General features: G+C 42.5%; 1 protein-coding gene across 4 annotated transcripts in view; it reads left to right on the forward strand.

Annotated features, from left to right (window-relative positions):
- LOC134212731 (kelch-like protein 17) overlaps positions 1-14623 on the forward strand; it is a 123937-nt gene that overhangs the window by 54073 nt on the left and 55241 nt on the right. For all 4 annotated transcript variants that reach the window (XM_062690832.1, XM_062690829.1, XM_062690830.1 and 1 more), the window contains one exon: positions 13429-14039. In XM_062690832.1, the coding sequence (XP_062546816.1) occupies positions 14014-14039 (26 nt within the window). In that variant the 5' untranslated portion in view covers positions 13429-14013. The remainder of the gene's footprint in view (positions 1-13428; positions 14040-14623) is intronic.

Genomic DNA, 14623 nt, shown 5'->3' on the forward strand with positions numbered 1-14623 from the left:
CATTGGAGTAGTCTGGATTCATGTCATCAAACAAAATTGTACATCCGGGAGCCATCTCCGGTAGTAGCAAGCTATTTAGCTAATCTGTCTAAACAGAATTGCAGTGTCTTAGTCAAGGCCTTGACAGGTCACTGCCGACTGAACTATCACATGGCAAATATTCAACGCGTTGAATCATCTGTTTGTGATAGTTGTGAATCCGATTATGGAACTTCTTATCATCTAATATGCAACTGCCCAGTCTATGCACAATTGCGCTTCCAAATATTTGGTAAACAATTACTTAGTGAAATTGACTTCAGAAACCTGAGCCTTCAGAGTATTTTTTTGATCCGCTGTGGTAAGAAGCTATAAGTTCTTGTACGCTTATGCATTGTATGCCCTCTTCAAGGGCCTTTTTTCCAAACTTTCCCTTTGCTCTCCCATCCACATTCCTTTCCTTTTTGTTCACTTCCTTTTCCGACAGGTGTGTGATGAAAAAGGCTGTAAAAGCGATGGCACAAAGCTCCCAAAATGAGGTGAACATGCCCCTGGAGCCGACGTTCTGATACCTGATACCTGATAACTGTGGCAAATTTCCACTGGCAATACTTACGTCGTTTGGTGGCGCTAGGTGTCATTCATGGCGTCATGCGTACTAGCTGTCATATTTCATCAAACAAACATTGCGCGCCAAAATGATACCAAACTTGCCGCTTCTTCCAGCACATGACAACTGCCGATGTTTATTTTGCATGCACTATGGAACCAACAAGGTGAAAAAACAAATTCTACAAAACGCATTTTCGTACCTTCAAACAACCTGATTCAATTGCCAAGTAAAGTTTCTGCTACTAATGCCACTTCTCATATTGTTTAATAAATAAATGCTCATAAATAATACTATTTTCAGATTGCGATTAGTTAAAATTGGTAACTACTGTCGAAGAGAGATAGTGTTCCAAATAATTATTAACTGCCGGAAATGCTAGTTATATTCTTATACACAACCTGAATTGAATAAACTGAATGTATTTGAGCACAAATTATGGCCTTTTCATCCTTTTAGTGCTTTGCAGCTGGCTGTTACGATGACTGTGGCCTAATGGAAAGGATGGTAAAGATTCAAAAGAATTAACAATAATGAAAATACAAACAAAGACGGTAGCTGCTGTTCACAAACGAAACATCTTAGGGAACATTTATAAATTTCATTACGCTTAGAGGGGTAGCCTGAAGTGTGAAAATCTATACAAAAAATCTAGATAATTCATATGAAAAGTGTAACATAGGAGAGAGAAGGTGTTATACATTATCGTTTTGGCGTTACGTAATTAATGGATCTTCCCTCATCACAAAACAAACCATGCGCTCCATGATGGCAGAGAAATCGCTTGCGTTAGAGTGAGAAAGAAACATCACATATGGAATTGAAAACAGAGTGAGGAGGAGGATCTGTTGTTTATGTCTAAGGTGGGTGGTGACTGGTGAGGCTTAAAATTTGGACAGCTTCTTGATGAGAGAAATTATGCGATGCCAGCGCCTCCACGAGATTGCCACTTGTGTTGCGTTTCAAAACGTCCGTTGAATTCCTTACACACGATTGAGAACGGACTTGTATGTCTGTTCTCTGTGCTATAACCTCTGTGCTATAATCATAAGAACACACAATATATGGAGACGCATGGTGCATCGACTTCTTGGTTTTGTAGAAATAAAAAAACAATCAGGTAAGGTAAGCACAAATAGGTTAATACCTGAGACAAGCTGTTAATACATATCTTAATTCACAGTATGGGTACTTATGTAAATGAAAATACATACAATATTGGCTGTTGTCATTTGAAGCTGTATCGAAGTAAACTCATTTTATTCAAGATCTAAAATAAAAGATAACACATGCCCTACTCCCCTATTTTTCTGGGACAATAAATTCATTATTTCAGCTTGACAGACACAACAAATGTATTTGTCTAGAAAAAAATAAGAAAATGTTACCTGGATTCTCTACTGAAACCTTCAAATACACTTACGGGTAACATGTGCTCTTCAGAATTCTGTTTCTATGAAGCGTACGTACTTGAAGACCTGGGCTTCTTTGCAAAGTATTTCAAATTTCATCCCACGAAGAGTTTGTATTTTAGTGTTGATGCTCTGCGGAAGTGTCGTTACTTCCTGTAATTGCTCGATTTTCAATGGTACATCCAACAACGTTTGAAAAATTGGATCGATTTTGGTGTAAGCGCTCATGCTGAATTGAGCCACGTTAGAATCCAAGCCTTGAGTGGCACTGGATATAAAATCGACCATTGATGATTCATATCTCATTGTCAAGTTTGCAGGTAATATTTCACTCACGATTGATCCCGAAAATAAAATAGATGATAAAAAGCAATTTAAACGTCGATTAATAAATCACCACTGTTTGTTGTCATCTGGCCAACTAGATCCTATCTATCTTCTATCTACATCTATTATAGAAATGAATTTCTGTCTGTCTGAACCTTATGGACTCCGAAACTACTAAACCGATCGGCGTGAAAATTTGTATACAGAGGTTTCTGGGGCCGGGAAAGGTTCTTAAGATGGTTCGAGGCCCCACCCCCTTTGGAAAGGAGGGCTCTTATACAAACGAAACAGAAATTTCTACATAACGCGGCAAACTAGATGTTGGTCACGCGGTTTGGAGTAACATTAGCAACTGAATCAACTGTTACGACTTATCTCGCCAACATATTAAACGATTAGCGTAATTGCTTCATTGTTCTGTTCGTAAGGGCCTCTGCAATGTTTATAATTAAAATTATTCCTTGGAAAAAATAGGAACCAGCTCGATCGAACTGTTGTTATTTGGCACTACAATTGATCAGCTTTCAAGTTGTATCGCCAATGTTTCTGGAATCAGTTTTTACTTTACCGGAGATAATTGAAAATATCTTTCAATATATATTTTATTGTGCTAGCTCGTATTATCATAATCAACAAATAAACTAATATAACGTAGGACATGAACATGATTTCCTATGATATTCCATAAACGGCTAAACCGTTTATATCCTGTAAACGAATGAAAGCTAGTGTAAACACTCCAAGTCATACCTTCTATTTACAATATGCAGCACAGAAGATAGCAACTAAATGGGTGAATCGATGACAACCCACGTGCTACCACTGACTGTGCACTGACTGTATGAGTGGGTAAGTCAACCGGCAACAACGGTGGCATGGCAGGCAATAATCTGTAAGGATTTTCACCTTGTCTTGCTTTCACTTTCAACGTTTCATTTGCACGGCCTTACATGAAGAGTTACGTAATGGCGTGCCTCCTGCTTTTCTCAGCCCCACCTTTTCCCGAATCATGTTACCTACGCATCCTGTCCATGAAGGTACAGCTATAATAACGGAAGTACCGTAAATAAGGGGTGATTGGGCCTGACGATTAAAATAGAACTGATGCCCACTTATTCCAGTCTTTCTCTGTAATGCTACTGAAGAAATTCGCGTTACTATCAATTTACGAATGAAGTGGTGGGAATAAATTGAATAATACCAGTTAGTTTTTAAAGGTATTCTTGTAACTATGATTTATTGGATTTAATTATGGAATAAAATATTCGGGCAAATAATTTTACTGGGAGACAATTATAAACTACAACACACACATCAACATCTAGGATAAATTATCCTGAGCTTTGATTTATATTTGAGTTTGAATGTTAATATTTGAGAGCATGTACTCAAGTCTACGGTACCCCTACTAAACTATAGATTAGTTCTATTTTTATCGGATGGAAGGGACGGACATTCGACCGATGACACCCGTATAATAGTAGGATATATGTGTCTCTGTCCACGGTTAGTATCGTTTTATCGAATGTTTGCGTGAAAATGTTGGTTGTGAAGAGCGGTAGGGGTGCCTTTTGTATCATTATAAGCTCCAACGACTTCGACTACGAGGCAATGAGTGCTCTTTTTGACAGTCAGTAGGTGACCATGGGTACTTTTCAGGCATGACAGCTTTTATTTCTCAAGATAGGACACTTGTTCTCTGTTATCTTGATTGACTCGTGCTTAGTGGTCATACACTATACTACCCATGATCGCATATTTGTAACGTCTGCTTTTTTGTCGATTTTGAGTTATGCTCCAAATTGTTAACAATAATAAAACCATAGTTTGTGAGGTTGATTATTTTCCTCTAGGGAGTTGGTATAATTGTTGGGATATAGTTGCACCGTTATGTGAAACAGTTGATGGTATGGTTCTGATACAAATGAATTATTAATGTCATTAATTGTGCAAAAAATAAATAAATAATATAATAATTTCTTATCCCATATATGTATTTTTGCGCTACTTGAATTACAACTAAGTTGAGTACTTCTTGTGGGCAGCAGGGACTATGTCCAAGGGCTTGACGATCCCTCCCCAGGCCATCTGCGAGTTGTGGGGCTTGCCTAGGATGTGGTGGGGTTTGACAGTGGGCCCTGTTAAACCTCTATAAAAAGCTGCATGTATCCGCAAGTAGGCCCCACCAAAGCGACCGTGTGCCGCTCAAAGCGCACAAGCCCAAGTCCTGGTGTTAGGTGGGACGCTAAACAGCCCTGACACGACGGCCCTCCGACGAGACAGGAGGTTTGTGCAGGCCCAATAAGCCGCCTAGAAAACCAATCATTACGAACAATATAAGAGATAATGCGACTCGATATAATCGGCAAAGACCTAGGCGACGAATACAGGATCACGATTGGAAGCTTGGAACATGGAATTGCAAGTCGCTAGGTTTCGCAGGTTGCGACAGGATGATCTACGATGAATTACATCCCCGCAACTTCGACGTCGTGGCGCTGCAGGAGATTTGCTGGACAGGACAGAAAGTGTGGAAAAGCGGGCATCGAGCGGCTACCTTCTACCAAAGCTGTGGCACCACCAACGAGCTGGGAACCGGCTTCATAGTGCTGGGTAAGATGCGCCAACGCGTGATTGGGTGGCAGCCAATCAACGCAAGGATGCAAGCTGAGGATTAAAGGCCGTTTCTTCAACTATAGCATTATCAACGTGCACTGCCCACACGAAGGGAGACCCGACGACGAGAAAGAAGCGTTCTACGCACAGCTGGAGCAGACATACGATGGATGCCCACTGCGGGACGTTAAAATCGTCATCGGTGACATGAACGCACAGGTAGGAAGGGAGGAAATGTATAGACCGGTCATCGGACCGGATAGTCTGCACACCGTATCGAATGACAACGGCCAACGATGCATAAACTTCGCAGCCTCCGCGGAATGGTAGTCCGAAGCACCTTCTTTCCCCGCAAAAATATCCACAAGGCCACATGGAGATCACCTAACCAAGAAACGGAAAACCAAATCGACCACGTTCTAATCGACGGTAAATTCTTCTCCAACATCACGAACGTCCGCACTTACCGCAGTGCGAATATTGAATCCGACCACTACCTCATTGCAGTATGCCTGCGCTCAAAACTCTCGACGGTGTACAACACGCGTCGAAGTCGGACGCCGCGGCTCAACATTGGGCGGCTACAAGATGGTAGACTAGCCCAAGAATACGCGCAGCAGCTGGAAGTGTCACTTCCAACGGAAGAGCAGCTAGGCGCAGCGTCTCTTGAAGATGGCTGGAGAGATATTCGATCCGCCATTGGTAGCACCGCAACCGCTGCACTAGGCACGGTGCCCCCGGATCAGAGAAACGACTGGTATGACGACGAATGTGAGCAGTTAGTGGAAGAGAAGAATGCAGCATGGGCGAGATAGCTGCAACACCGCACGAGGGCGAACGAGGCACGATATAAACGGATACGGAACAGACAAAACTCGATTTTCCGGAGGAAAAGCGTCAGCAGGAAGATCGAGACCGTGAAGAAACGGAGCAACTGTACCGCGCTAATAACACACGAAAGTTCTATGAGAAGTTGAACCGTTCACGTAAGGGCCACGTGCCACAGCCTGATATGTGTAAGGACATAAACGGGAACCTTCTACGAACGAGCGTGAGGTGATCCAAAGGTGGCGGCAGCACTACGAAGAACACCTGAATGGCGATGTGGCAGACGAAGATGGCGGTATGGTGATGGACCTGGGAGAACGCACGCAGGACATAATTCTACCGGCTCCGGATCTCCAGGAAATCCAGGAGGAGATTGGCCGGCTGAAGAACAACAAAGCCCCTGGGGTTGATCAACTACCAGGAGAGCTATTTAAACACGGTGGTGAGGCACTGGCTAGAGCGCTGCACTGGGTCATTACCAAGATTTGGGAGGAGGAAGTTTTTCCGCAGGAGTGGATGGAAGGTGTCGTCGTCCCATCTTCAAAAAGGGCGATAAGCTGGATTGTAGCAACTACCGCGCAATCACATTGATTCTCTCCCAAATTTTATGCCGTCGACTAGCACCAACTGCAAGGGAGTTCGTGGGGCAGTACCAGGCGGGTTTTATGGGCGAACGCTCCACCACGGACCAGGTGTTCGCCATTCGCCAAGTACTGCAGAAATGCCGCGAATACAACGTGCCCACACATCATCTATTCATCGACTTCAAAGCCGCATATGAAACAATCGATCGGGACCAGCTATGGCAGCTAATGCACGAACACGGTTTTCCGGATAAACTGACACGGTTGATCAAAGCGACGATGGATCGGGTGATGTGCGTAGTTCGAGTTTCAGGGGCATTCTCGAGTCCCTTCGAAACGCGCAGAGGGTTGCGACAAGGTGATGGTCTTTCGTGTTTGCTATTCAACATCGCTTTGGAAGGGGTAATGCGAAGAGCAGGGATTAACACGAGTGGTACAATTTTCAATAAGTCCGTCCAGCTATTTGGTTTCGCCGACGACATAGATATTATGGCACGTAACTTTGAGAAGATGGAGGAAGCCTACATCAGACTGAAGAGGGAAGCTAAGCGGATCGGACTAGTCATCAACACGTCGAAGACGAAGTACATGATAGGAAGAGGTTCAAGAGAAGACAATGTGAGCCACCCACCGCGAGTTTGCATCGGTGGTGACGAAATCGAGGTGGTAGAAGAATTTGTGTACTTGGGCTCACTGGTGACTGCCGAAAATGACACCAGCAGAGAAATTCGGAGACGCATAGTGGCTGGAAATCGTACGTACTTTGGACTCCGCAAGACGCTCCGATCGAATAGAGTTCGCCGCCGTACCAAACTGACAATCTACAAAACGCTAATTAGACCGGTAGTCCTCTACGGACACGAGACCTGGACGATGCTCGTGGAGGACCAACGCGCACTTGGAGTTTTCGAAAGGAAAGTGCTGCGTACCATCTATGGTGGGGTGCAGATGGCGGACGGTACGTGGAGGAGGCGAATGAACCACGAATTGCATCAGCTGTTGGGAGAACCATCCATCGTTCACACCGCGAAAATCGGACGACTGCGATGGGCCGGGCACGTATTAAGAATGTCGGACAGTAACCCGGTGAAAATGGTTCTCGACAACGATCCGACGGGCACAAGAAGGCGAGGTGCGCAGCGGGCAAGGTGGATCGATCAGGTGGAAGATGACTTGCGGACCCTCCGTAGACTGCGTGGTTGGCGACGTGTAGCCATGGACCGAGCCGAATGGAGAAGACTCTTATATACCGCACAGGCCACTCCGGCCTTAGTCTGATTAAATAAATAATGAGTACTTCTTGTCATGCATTTTGTCGGGTTTTGTGGCCGATGCTCGCTTCGGCCTTTATCATACTGCCACTAAAGCGGGTAAACAGTGCCGTTTCGGCGTACTTTATACGGACGACAGTGAACCTTTTGGAGCATTTTGTATACTTTGTAGCGGAGTCAGACACTATACTTTGCCATTCGGCAAGTCGATCGAGTCGTTAGAGGTTGATATCCGGTAAAAAATTTCCGACAGATGGCTTGGAATTAGGGCAGCACCCGGTCGGCAAAACACAACTTATATAAAGAGATCCATCAAAACTTGGTCACAGTGTGATTAAAACATATTTATCAATGCTCCAAAATGTGAAGGCGCACAAAACATCAGGATAGGTTGGGGTTTTCTACGTACTCCTCCTTGTACTGCAACACTGCCAACTGAGTGCGCTTAACAAGGCTGCCGCAGCAGCCACGAGCCTCGTATGACCATATAGATTGCTCTATAATAAAATGTTAAACTATTAAAGAGGAAAAAGATAAATCTTAGCTTAGCTTAGCTGAGCCTGATTTTTTTTAATGGACGAGCCTGGAGTTGAACCCGCGACCTCCTGCTTATAAGGCAGAAGCAGTAGCCACTAGACCACCGAGCTCGTCAAACTATTAAAGAGGAAAAAGATAAATTCAACAAAATCAGACTTACCGCGTAGCTGATTTTCTCAAGAATCACACAGAATTACAAATGGATGCTGTTTTCTGATCCCCTCAATCGTCGCACCAACCTCACTGCCAACGAAGACAGCAATCCTAACGTAGCCAGTAGAGTGGCCCAGCCTAGTATGGGGAGAAAACTTCATTTCCTGCAAATCTGGGCTCAATCGGGCTTTTCCATCCAATTTCCTGTACGAAATAGTAACAGGGGTGTATTTTCCCATATATTTCGGCTGAAACCCCCATATTAACTTCAAATCAATTGTGCCAGCTTATGCAAGAACCAATCAAGCTGACATTTTCAGACAATGATTTTCTTACCCAAAGGCAAAATCCTGGGGGGTGCCCCGTGGAATCGGACGACTTTTTGTATCCTGGGCCAGTCTAGTAGCCAGCCAAGTCTAAAATCGCATTCCGCAGACAGCGTTCAGAAGTCCTTCTCCGACTGGTATATCTTTGTCCGAGTCTGAGTCCGACTGGTATATCTTTGGTGATCTCATGCTTGAATGAGGTGCTCATTTCGTCGTTATGATCACTTTTCCTGGCAAAACATGAAATTGCATCTCTATCTGTTTCTTGCATATATTTTGGGTAGGAATCGTTCGTTCTTTGATCGTTTTATTCGCGGAACCTTCCGTGGTGATCACTGCGGCTTGAGGTTTCTTTAGGTGGAATCAAACCGGCAATGTTTTCAATTTTTCATTCCCTCGAGATCTTGAACAGGCATACTTACTCGAAAGATCAGACGCGGCGAGCCAGCGAAAAATTGAATTTCTGTTGCACCAGCACTCCGGACAGCCACAGCGCTTGGAAAACTGTCGAACTATCGTATGTGAAAAAAAATGGAAGCCAAATTTTTCAAGTCCGGCCAGCTCAAGGCACAACAGCTGTTATGGTATGAACAAGTTCACTTACATTACCCGACTTACATTACAACCCATGATAAATTTATTTTAATAGGGGGCTTATCTTTTAAGGGCCCTCCTTAGCCTAGCGGTAAGACGCGCGGCTACAAAGCAATACCATGCTGAGGGTTGCTGGGTTCGATTCCCGGTGCCGGTCTAGGCAATTTTCGGATTGGAAATTGTCTCGATTTCCCTGGGCATAAAAGCATCATCGTGTTAGCCTCATGATATACGAATGCAATAATCGTACCTTGGACTAGAAACCTTGCAGTTAATAACTGTGGAAGTGCTGAAGCTGCGAGGCGGCAATGTCCCAGTGGAGGATGTAATGCCAATAAGAAGAAGAAGAATAAGCACCAATTGCGGGGGGCACCGGTACTGATGATTTGTTTCACTCAGATGTGCTATGATCCCAACATAAAATGAGCGAGAACAAAGCGTTTTATCAACCCCTTCGGTGGGGGCCGCCTATCCGATAGTTTTGTATACTTGTATACAAGTGAGATAGTTTTGTTTTCATGGCTTGTCTTGATTCGAAGAGGTTTTTGCCTCTCTTTTATCGTTGTTCGTTATCTATTGAGAGCGATTTCTGCAATTCCTGCAAGTAACTCATTGCTAAAACTCAATACAGGCCGGACTCGATTATCCGGAGTGTTGAAAAAAATTTCACTCCGGATAATCGAACCCTCCGGATAATCGAGCCATTTTTTGTTGTCACTGAAAATTTAACTTTTGCTCAAATAATCTTTATTCTAGTTATATAAAATCTAATAAAATATCCCGTTGGTCCGTTCATGGGTTCTGACTACCGTTAGAGGTCAGCGCCCATCCGGCGTTTGTCATAATTTTGGTCGGTGATGGCTTGGCGATTTATTTATTACGTTCGTAACGTAATTGTTTTTAAGACATTAACGGGAGAATCTTTTTATTTCGCCGGAAAAATCTAATGATCTGTCACAGAGATTCTAATATGTTTTTCGAATTTTCAACAGAAAATGCTCTAAAGTTTTCACCGGAATTTCTTGGAAATTTTCACGGGAAATTTTTTAGAAGTTTGCCTATGGCACCGGGCATGCACGCTTTGATTTTTTTCTTTTCAAAAGACGAAGGGTCGTTTGGTTGAAAATCATTCAGTGGAAAGTCATTTGACCGAATACTTGGCCGAATAATACGTTAAGCCGAAAGCTATATAGCCGAATTCCATTTGTTCGATACGATTATCATGTGGAAAACAGTTTGACGGTACAACCAAACTCGTCATTTGCCTAGAAAAGCCATATGCTCGAACAGGTCGTTTTGTCGAATAGGTCTTGTCGTCGAAAATTCCATTTGACCGAAACGGTAGTTTAACAGGGCAAGGGCAAGTTGACCGAAAATGTTATTCGGCTTATCGGATTATATGGCGAAAAATGTCGACCCGTTCGGCCAAACGCCACTTTTTAGCAAATGAGCTGTAGGAGTAAACGTCTTTTTCGGCCAAAATCCTTTCTTTTAAATTCTACAAAAAGATCTTCCAATTTTTTAAGGAAATTTACTTAGAATTTCAACGATATTCAAAGGAAATTCTTCGGAATTTTCAATGAAAGTTCTTAGTTTTACAAAAAGTTTTGATATTTTCAACGAATAATTGTATAAATTTCCATACATAGAAGAAAAATAGCTTTTTTTCACGAGAAATCCTCTAGAGTTTCAATGGGATTGCCATAAACTGTCGGCGACGACGGCACACACCTCTAACCACCGTGTGGAGGAACCCAAACAAAGAAAACTTCTAAATTTTATCGTTAAGCACCAAGATTTTTCAGATGCAGTTGATGTTGTGGCTTATACATGTCGGGGCCTTCCGAAAATTCAGGAACATTCATGAAATAGAACAAAAAATAATGAATTTCATCGCATAGCACCATTTTATATTCTAATATCGGAATTTATTGCATTTGATTTATTCAATTTAAGGCCTCTGCAATACATAACATTCATCTACATTCAGCTCGGTCTGTAGTTGCACGTCGCCAACTTTGTAGTCTACGGAGGGACCTTAAATCGATCCACCTTGCTCTTTGCACACCTCGCCTCTGCGATTCCCTATCAGGAACCATTTTCACCGGGTTATTGCCCGACATTCTGAGCATGTCATTGTGTATGAATCACCTTGGACACCGAGATATAAGGTATCTAAAAAAAATGTATGGATTGTCACACTTCAGGAAACCCCTCCCCCCGCGTTACGTGATTTACGGATGTTCCCTAAACATAAAGATTTTTCAGCGCCATTTGTTGTTACAGTCGCCTCTCCACATCTCGATATTGAAGGGACCATCGAGATAGGGAGAGATCGAGGAATAGGAGGAAAATTGAAATGGGTACTAGATCTAAAAAAGCTCGTTGCTATGAAAAACGACAACAAAACAAATGTCGTTTCTTGTTGTTGATGTGTTTGCCTAAAAATTTAAACATATCGACATAAGGAGAGTGAATCCTGAACAAAATATGATCAGAACACATCGAGATAAAGAGATATCGAGATGGGGAAGTTATCGATTCGAGCCCAAATGTATGTAGATTGAAGGGACTGAGGAAACCATCGACATAGGGAGAGATATCGAGATATAGAACATCGAGATGTAAAGAGTCGACTGTACTATGAATATAGAACTGGTGTTCTATACAAGGACCACCGTTGGTGAAATAATTATTTTTCATATAAATATTGAGGCTGTTCACAAATTACGTAACGCTGGAGGGAGAGGAAGGGGGTTCGGCCGTGCGTTACGATTCATACAAACCAATTAAACCTTCCATATAAAAAGCGTTACGAGGGGGAGAATGGAGGTCCAAAATCTTCAAATTTAGCGTTACGTTATTTGTGAATGAATCCATTCCGGATATTCCGAAGGATCATTTGGTGACATGAATCACAATTAATTTCATATTATTCGGCAACTCGGCCGTACGAAAACCATTTTTTTGTTAAATATCTTGGCTGTGCATATGCACAGCATATGTTTCGAAATGGACAAATTGATATGAAATTTGCGAAAAAGAATCCACGTGTCTTGGAGGGACTCGAACCCTCAACCTCCTACTCTCTAGATAGGCGTGATAACCCCTACACAACAAGACCACTTAAAGGTCACGTTTGCGGAAAAGCCATCAGAATCCGAGTACCAACCTCCACCGCGGTTAGCTCTCTTTTTTGCAAATTGAATATCTTTCGGATGCTTGATTTGCCCAATCTCCACATGTGCTTTACTGTTGTATATCACAATGTCAATTCTGTACTCAGAATGTACATACGAATGATTAAAAAAATATCGGTGATTTGAATTGAAATTCATAAAATGACCAATTATGAATGTTCTTGATTTCCGTTCCCTTAGGGTTCTTTCACAAAATCCGTAACGTTGAATTTGATTATTTTGATACCCCACCCTCCCTCTCGTAACTTACGGAAGGTTTTTTTTGTGTGGATCGTAACGGTTGGTCTGACTTCCTTATTTCCCCTAAAGCGTTACGTTATTTGTGAACAGTTCCTTAGGGGAGATCCATTAATTACGTAATGCAAAAATTAGACATTTTTAACCCCCTCCCTCTATGTCACACTTGTTGTATGAATCATTGCAAATTTTTGTATGGATTGTCACATTTCGGCAAACCCCGCTCCCCCCTCTGAGCGTTACATAATTTATGGATACTCCCTTACGAAAGCGAGAAAGTCACTATCATGTCTTGCACATATTGGATACTTTACGGGTACACAAAGATAATATTTCAATTTTTGTAAGATGGGTAAAAATATTACTCCGGATAATCGAGCCATTTTCTCCGGTTAATCGAGCCTCCGGATAATCGAGTCCGGCCTGTACCGCCATCGGGGGTGACAATGGGTCTGGGGGGTGAGAATGGGTCATCGCTCTCACCGGAAGCCTGGAGGTCGTACAGCAAAATCGTTGAAAAAGGTCTCTTATATTTGCCCTCAGATATATTCAATCCATTCTACAAGTATTCTAAGTAGTTGAAACAGTCACCCCCATTTCACCCATTGCCACCCCCGACGACGGTACTTGCTATTCTAAAATGCTATTGGAAATGCTCGTTGAATGAGTTCTAGAATTGTACCGATACAACAATATATATACAAAAATATTGAAATAACTAACATATTATTCCTTTTCTCTTATTACTTTCCAGGAATCGAAACCAACGACACTTGCTGAAACTTATTCTTTGTGATTGACAAACTGTGTTCTATTACCATAGAAAAAATAAAAGCTCCACCGAATTTTCAAAAGTTTTTGTTAATTAAGTTCAAGTGGGAACGGTACATGTGTGTTCGTTAAGGTGGCAAGCACTGGGCAAAAGCAGAAAACAACTACGGCCTCGGAATGTCGTAAACCCGGGGAGGATGCCATCGTAGATAAAGCAGCAATAGCAGCCACAGCAGCAGCAGCATCGACACCAGCAGCTTCAACAGCACACAAGCAGCAACAGCCAAAAATTGCAATCACACAACTAAAAACACTCACAAGTTGCACCACAACCACTACTATTACTAGTCAAAGTAAAGCCTTCGTTGAAAGCACCGGCACAGGCAGCAGCAGTAGCAGCAGTAGTTCGAGTAATTGTAAAACTAGCAATAAAGTAATCGAAAAGGAGGAAGTTGACGAAGAAGATAACAGTTCGAGCCAGCTTGTAAGCACCAGAGGAATATGCACATTGCGGGTGAAGATTTTCCTTATTAAGCATCTTTCAAAACTAGTCGCGTGCAACAAGAAGATGTTTCTACCAGTCAAATCTAACACGTGAGTAAATCTCATTAATAATTCTGGGTTTTTTCACATGTTGCTATTTTTTTTTGTTTCCTGTGACACTTGCGAAAATGTAGAAGTTTAATTAAAATCATACCCTTACATAAGCAGACTACGGAGTGTACAAACAAATATTATTTTCATACAACGAACGAAATTAAAAGCTGTTTCATTAATAATCACTAATAACTTCTAAACTGAAATCAAAAACAAACCGTCAATCAACCGGCTGCACAAAAAAAAACTGTCCTAGTTAACCCTTAGATCAAAAACTTTTCACTCACTCCCCGTCAGCAGACGGCATCACAGGAAAACTTTTTCTCCAATTTTTCCTCCTCGTTCGCAAAGTTCAGTGCCATGGGAAGTGAAAGCGATACTTGGCCTGCCTAAGAGCCGGTGAACCACAACTTCATATCGCTCTTTCATGTCCTTGAGACCCAGCCAAATGAAAGTGTCTGAAGAGGAACATTAATTCCGCGTCAAGGAGAATTTAGCATGGCTAAGAGCATTTGATAGGCAGGTCTGGTTTTATTATAGATGGAAATATTATGTGATATTCATGCTGGTGAGGCTCGCCG

The sequence above is a fragment of the Armigeres subalbatus genome, chromosome 2, assembly GCF_024139115.2.
Source record: "Armigeres subalbatus isolate Guangzhou_Male chromosome 2, GZ_Asu_2, whole genome shotgun sequence".
NCBI lineage: Eukaryota > Metazoa > Arthropoda > Insecta > Diptera > Culicidae > Armigeres > Armigeres subalbatus.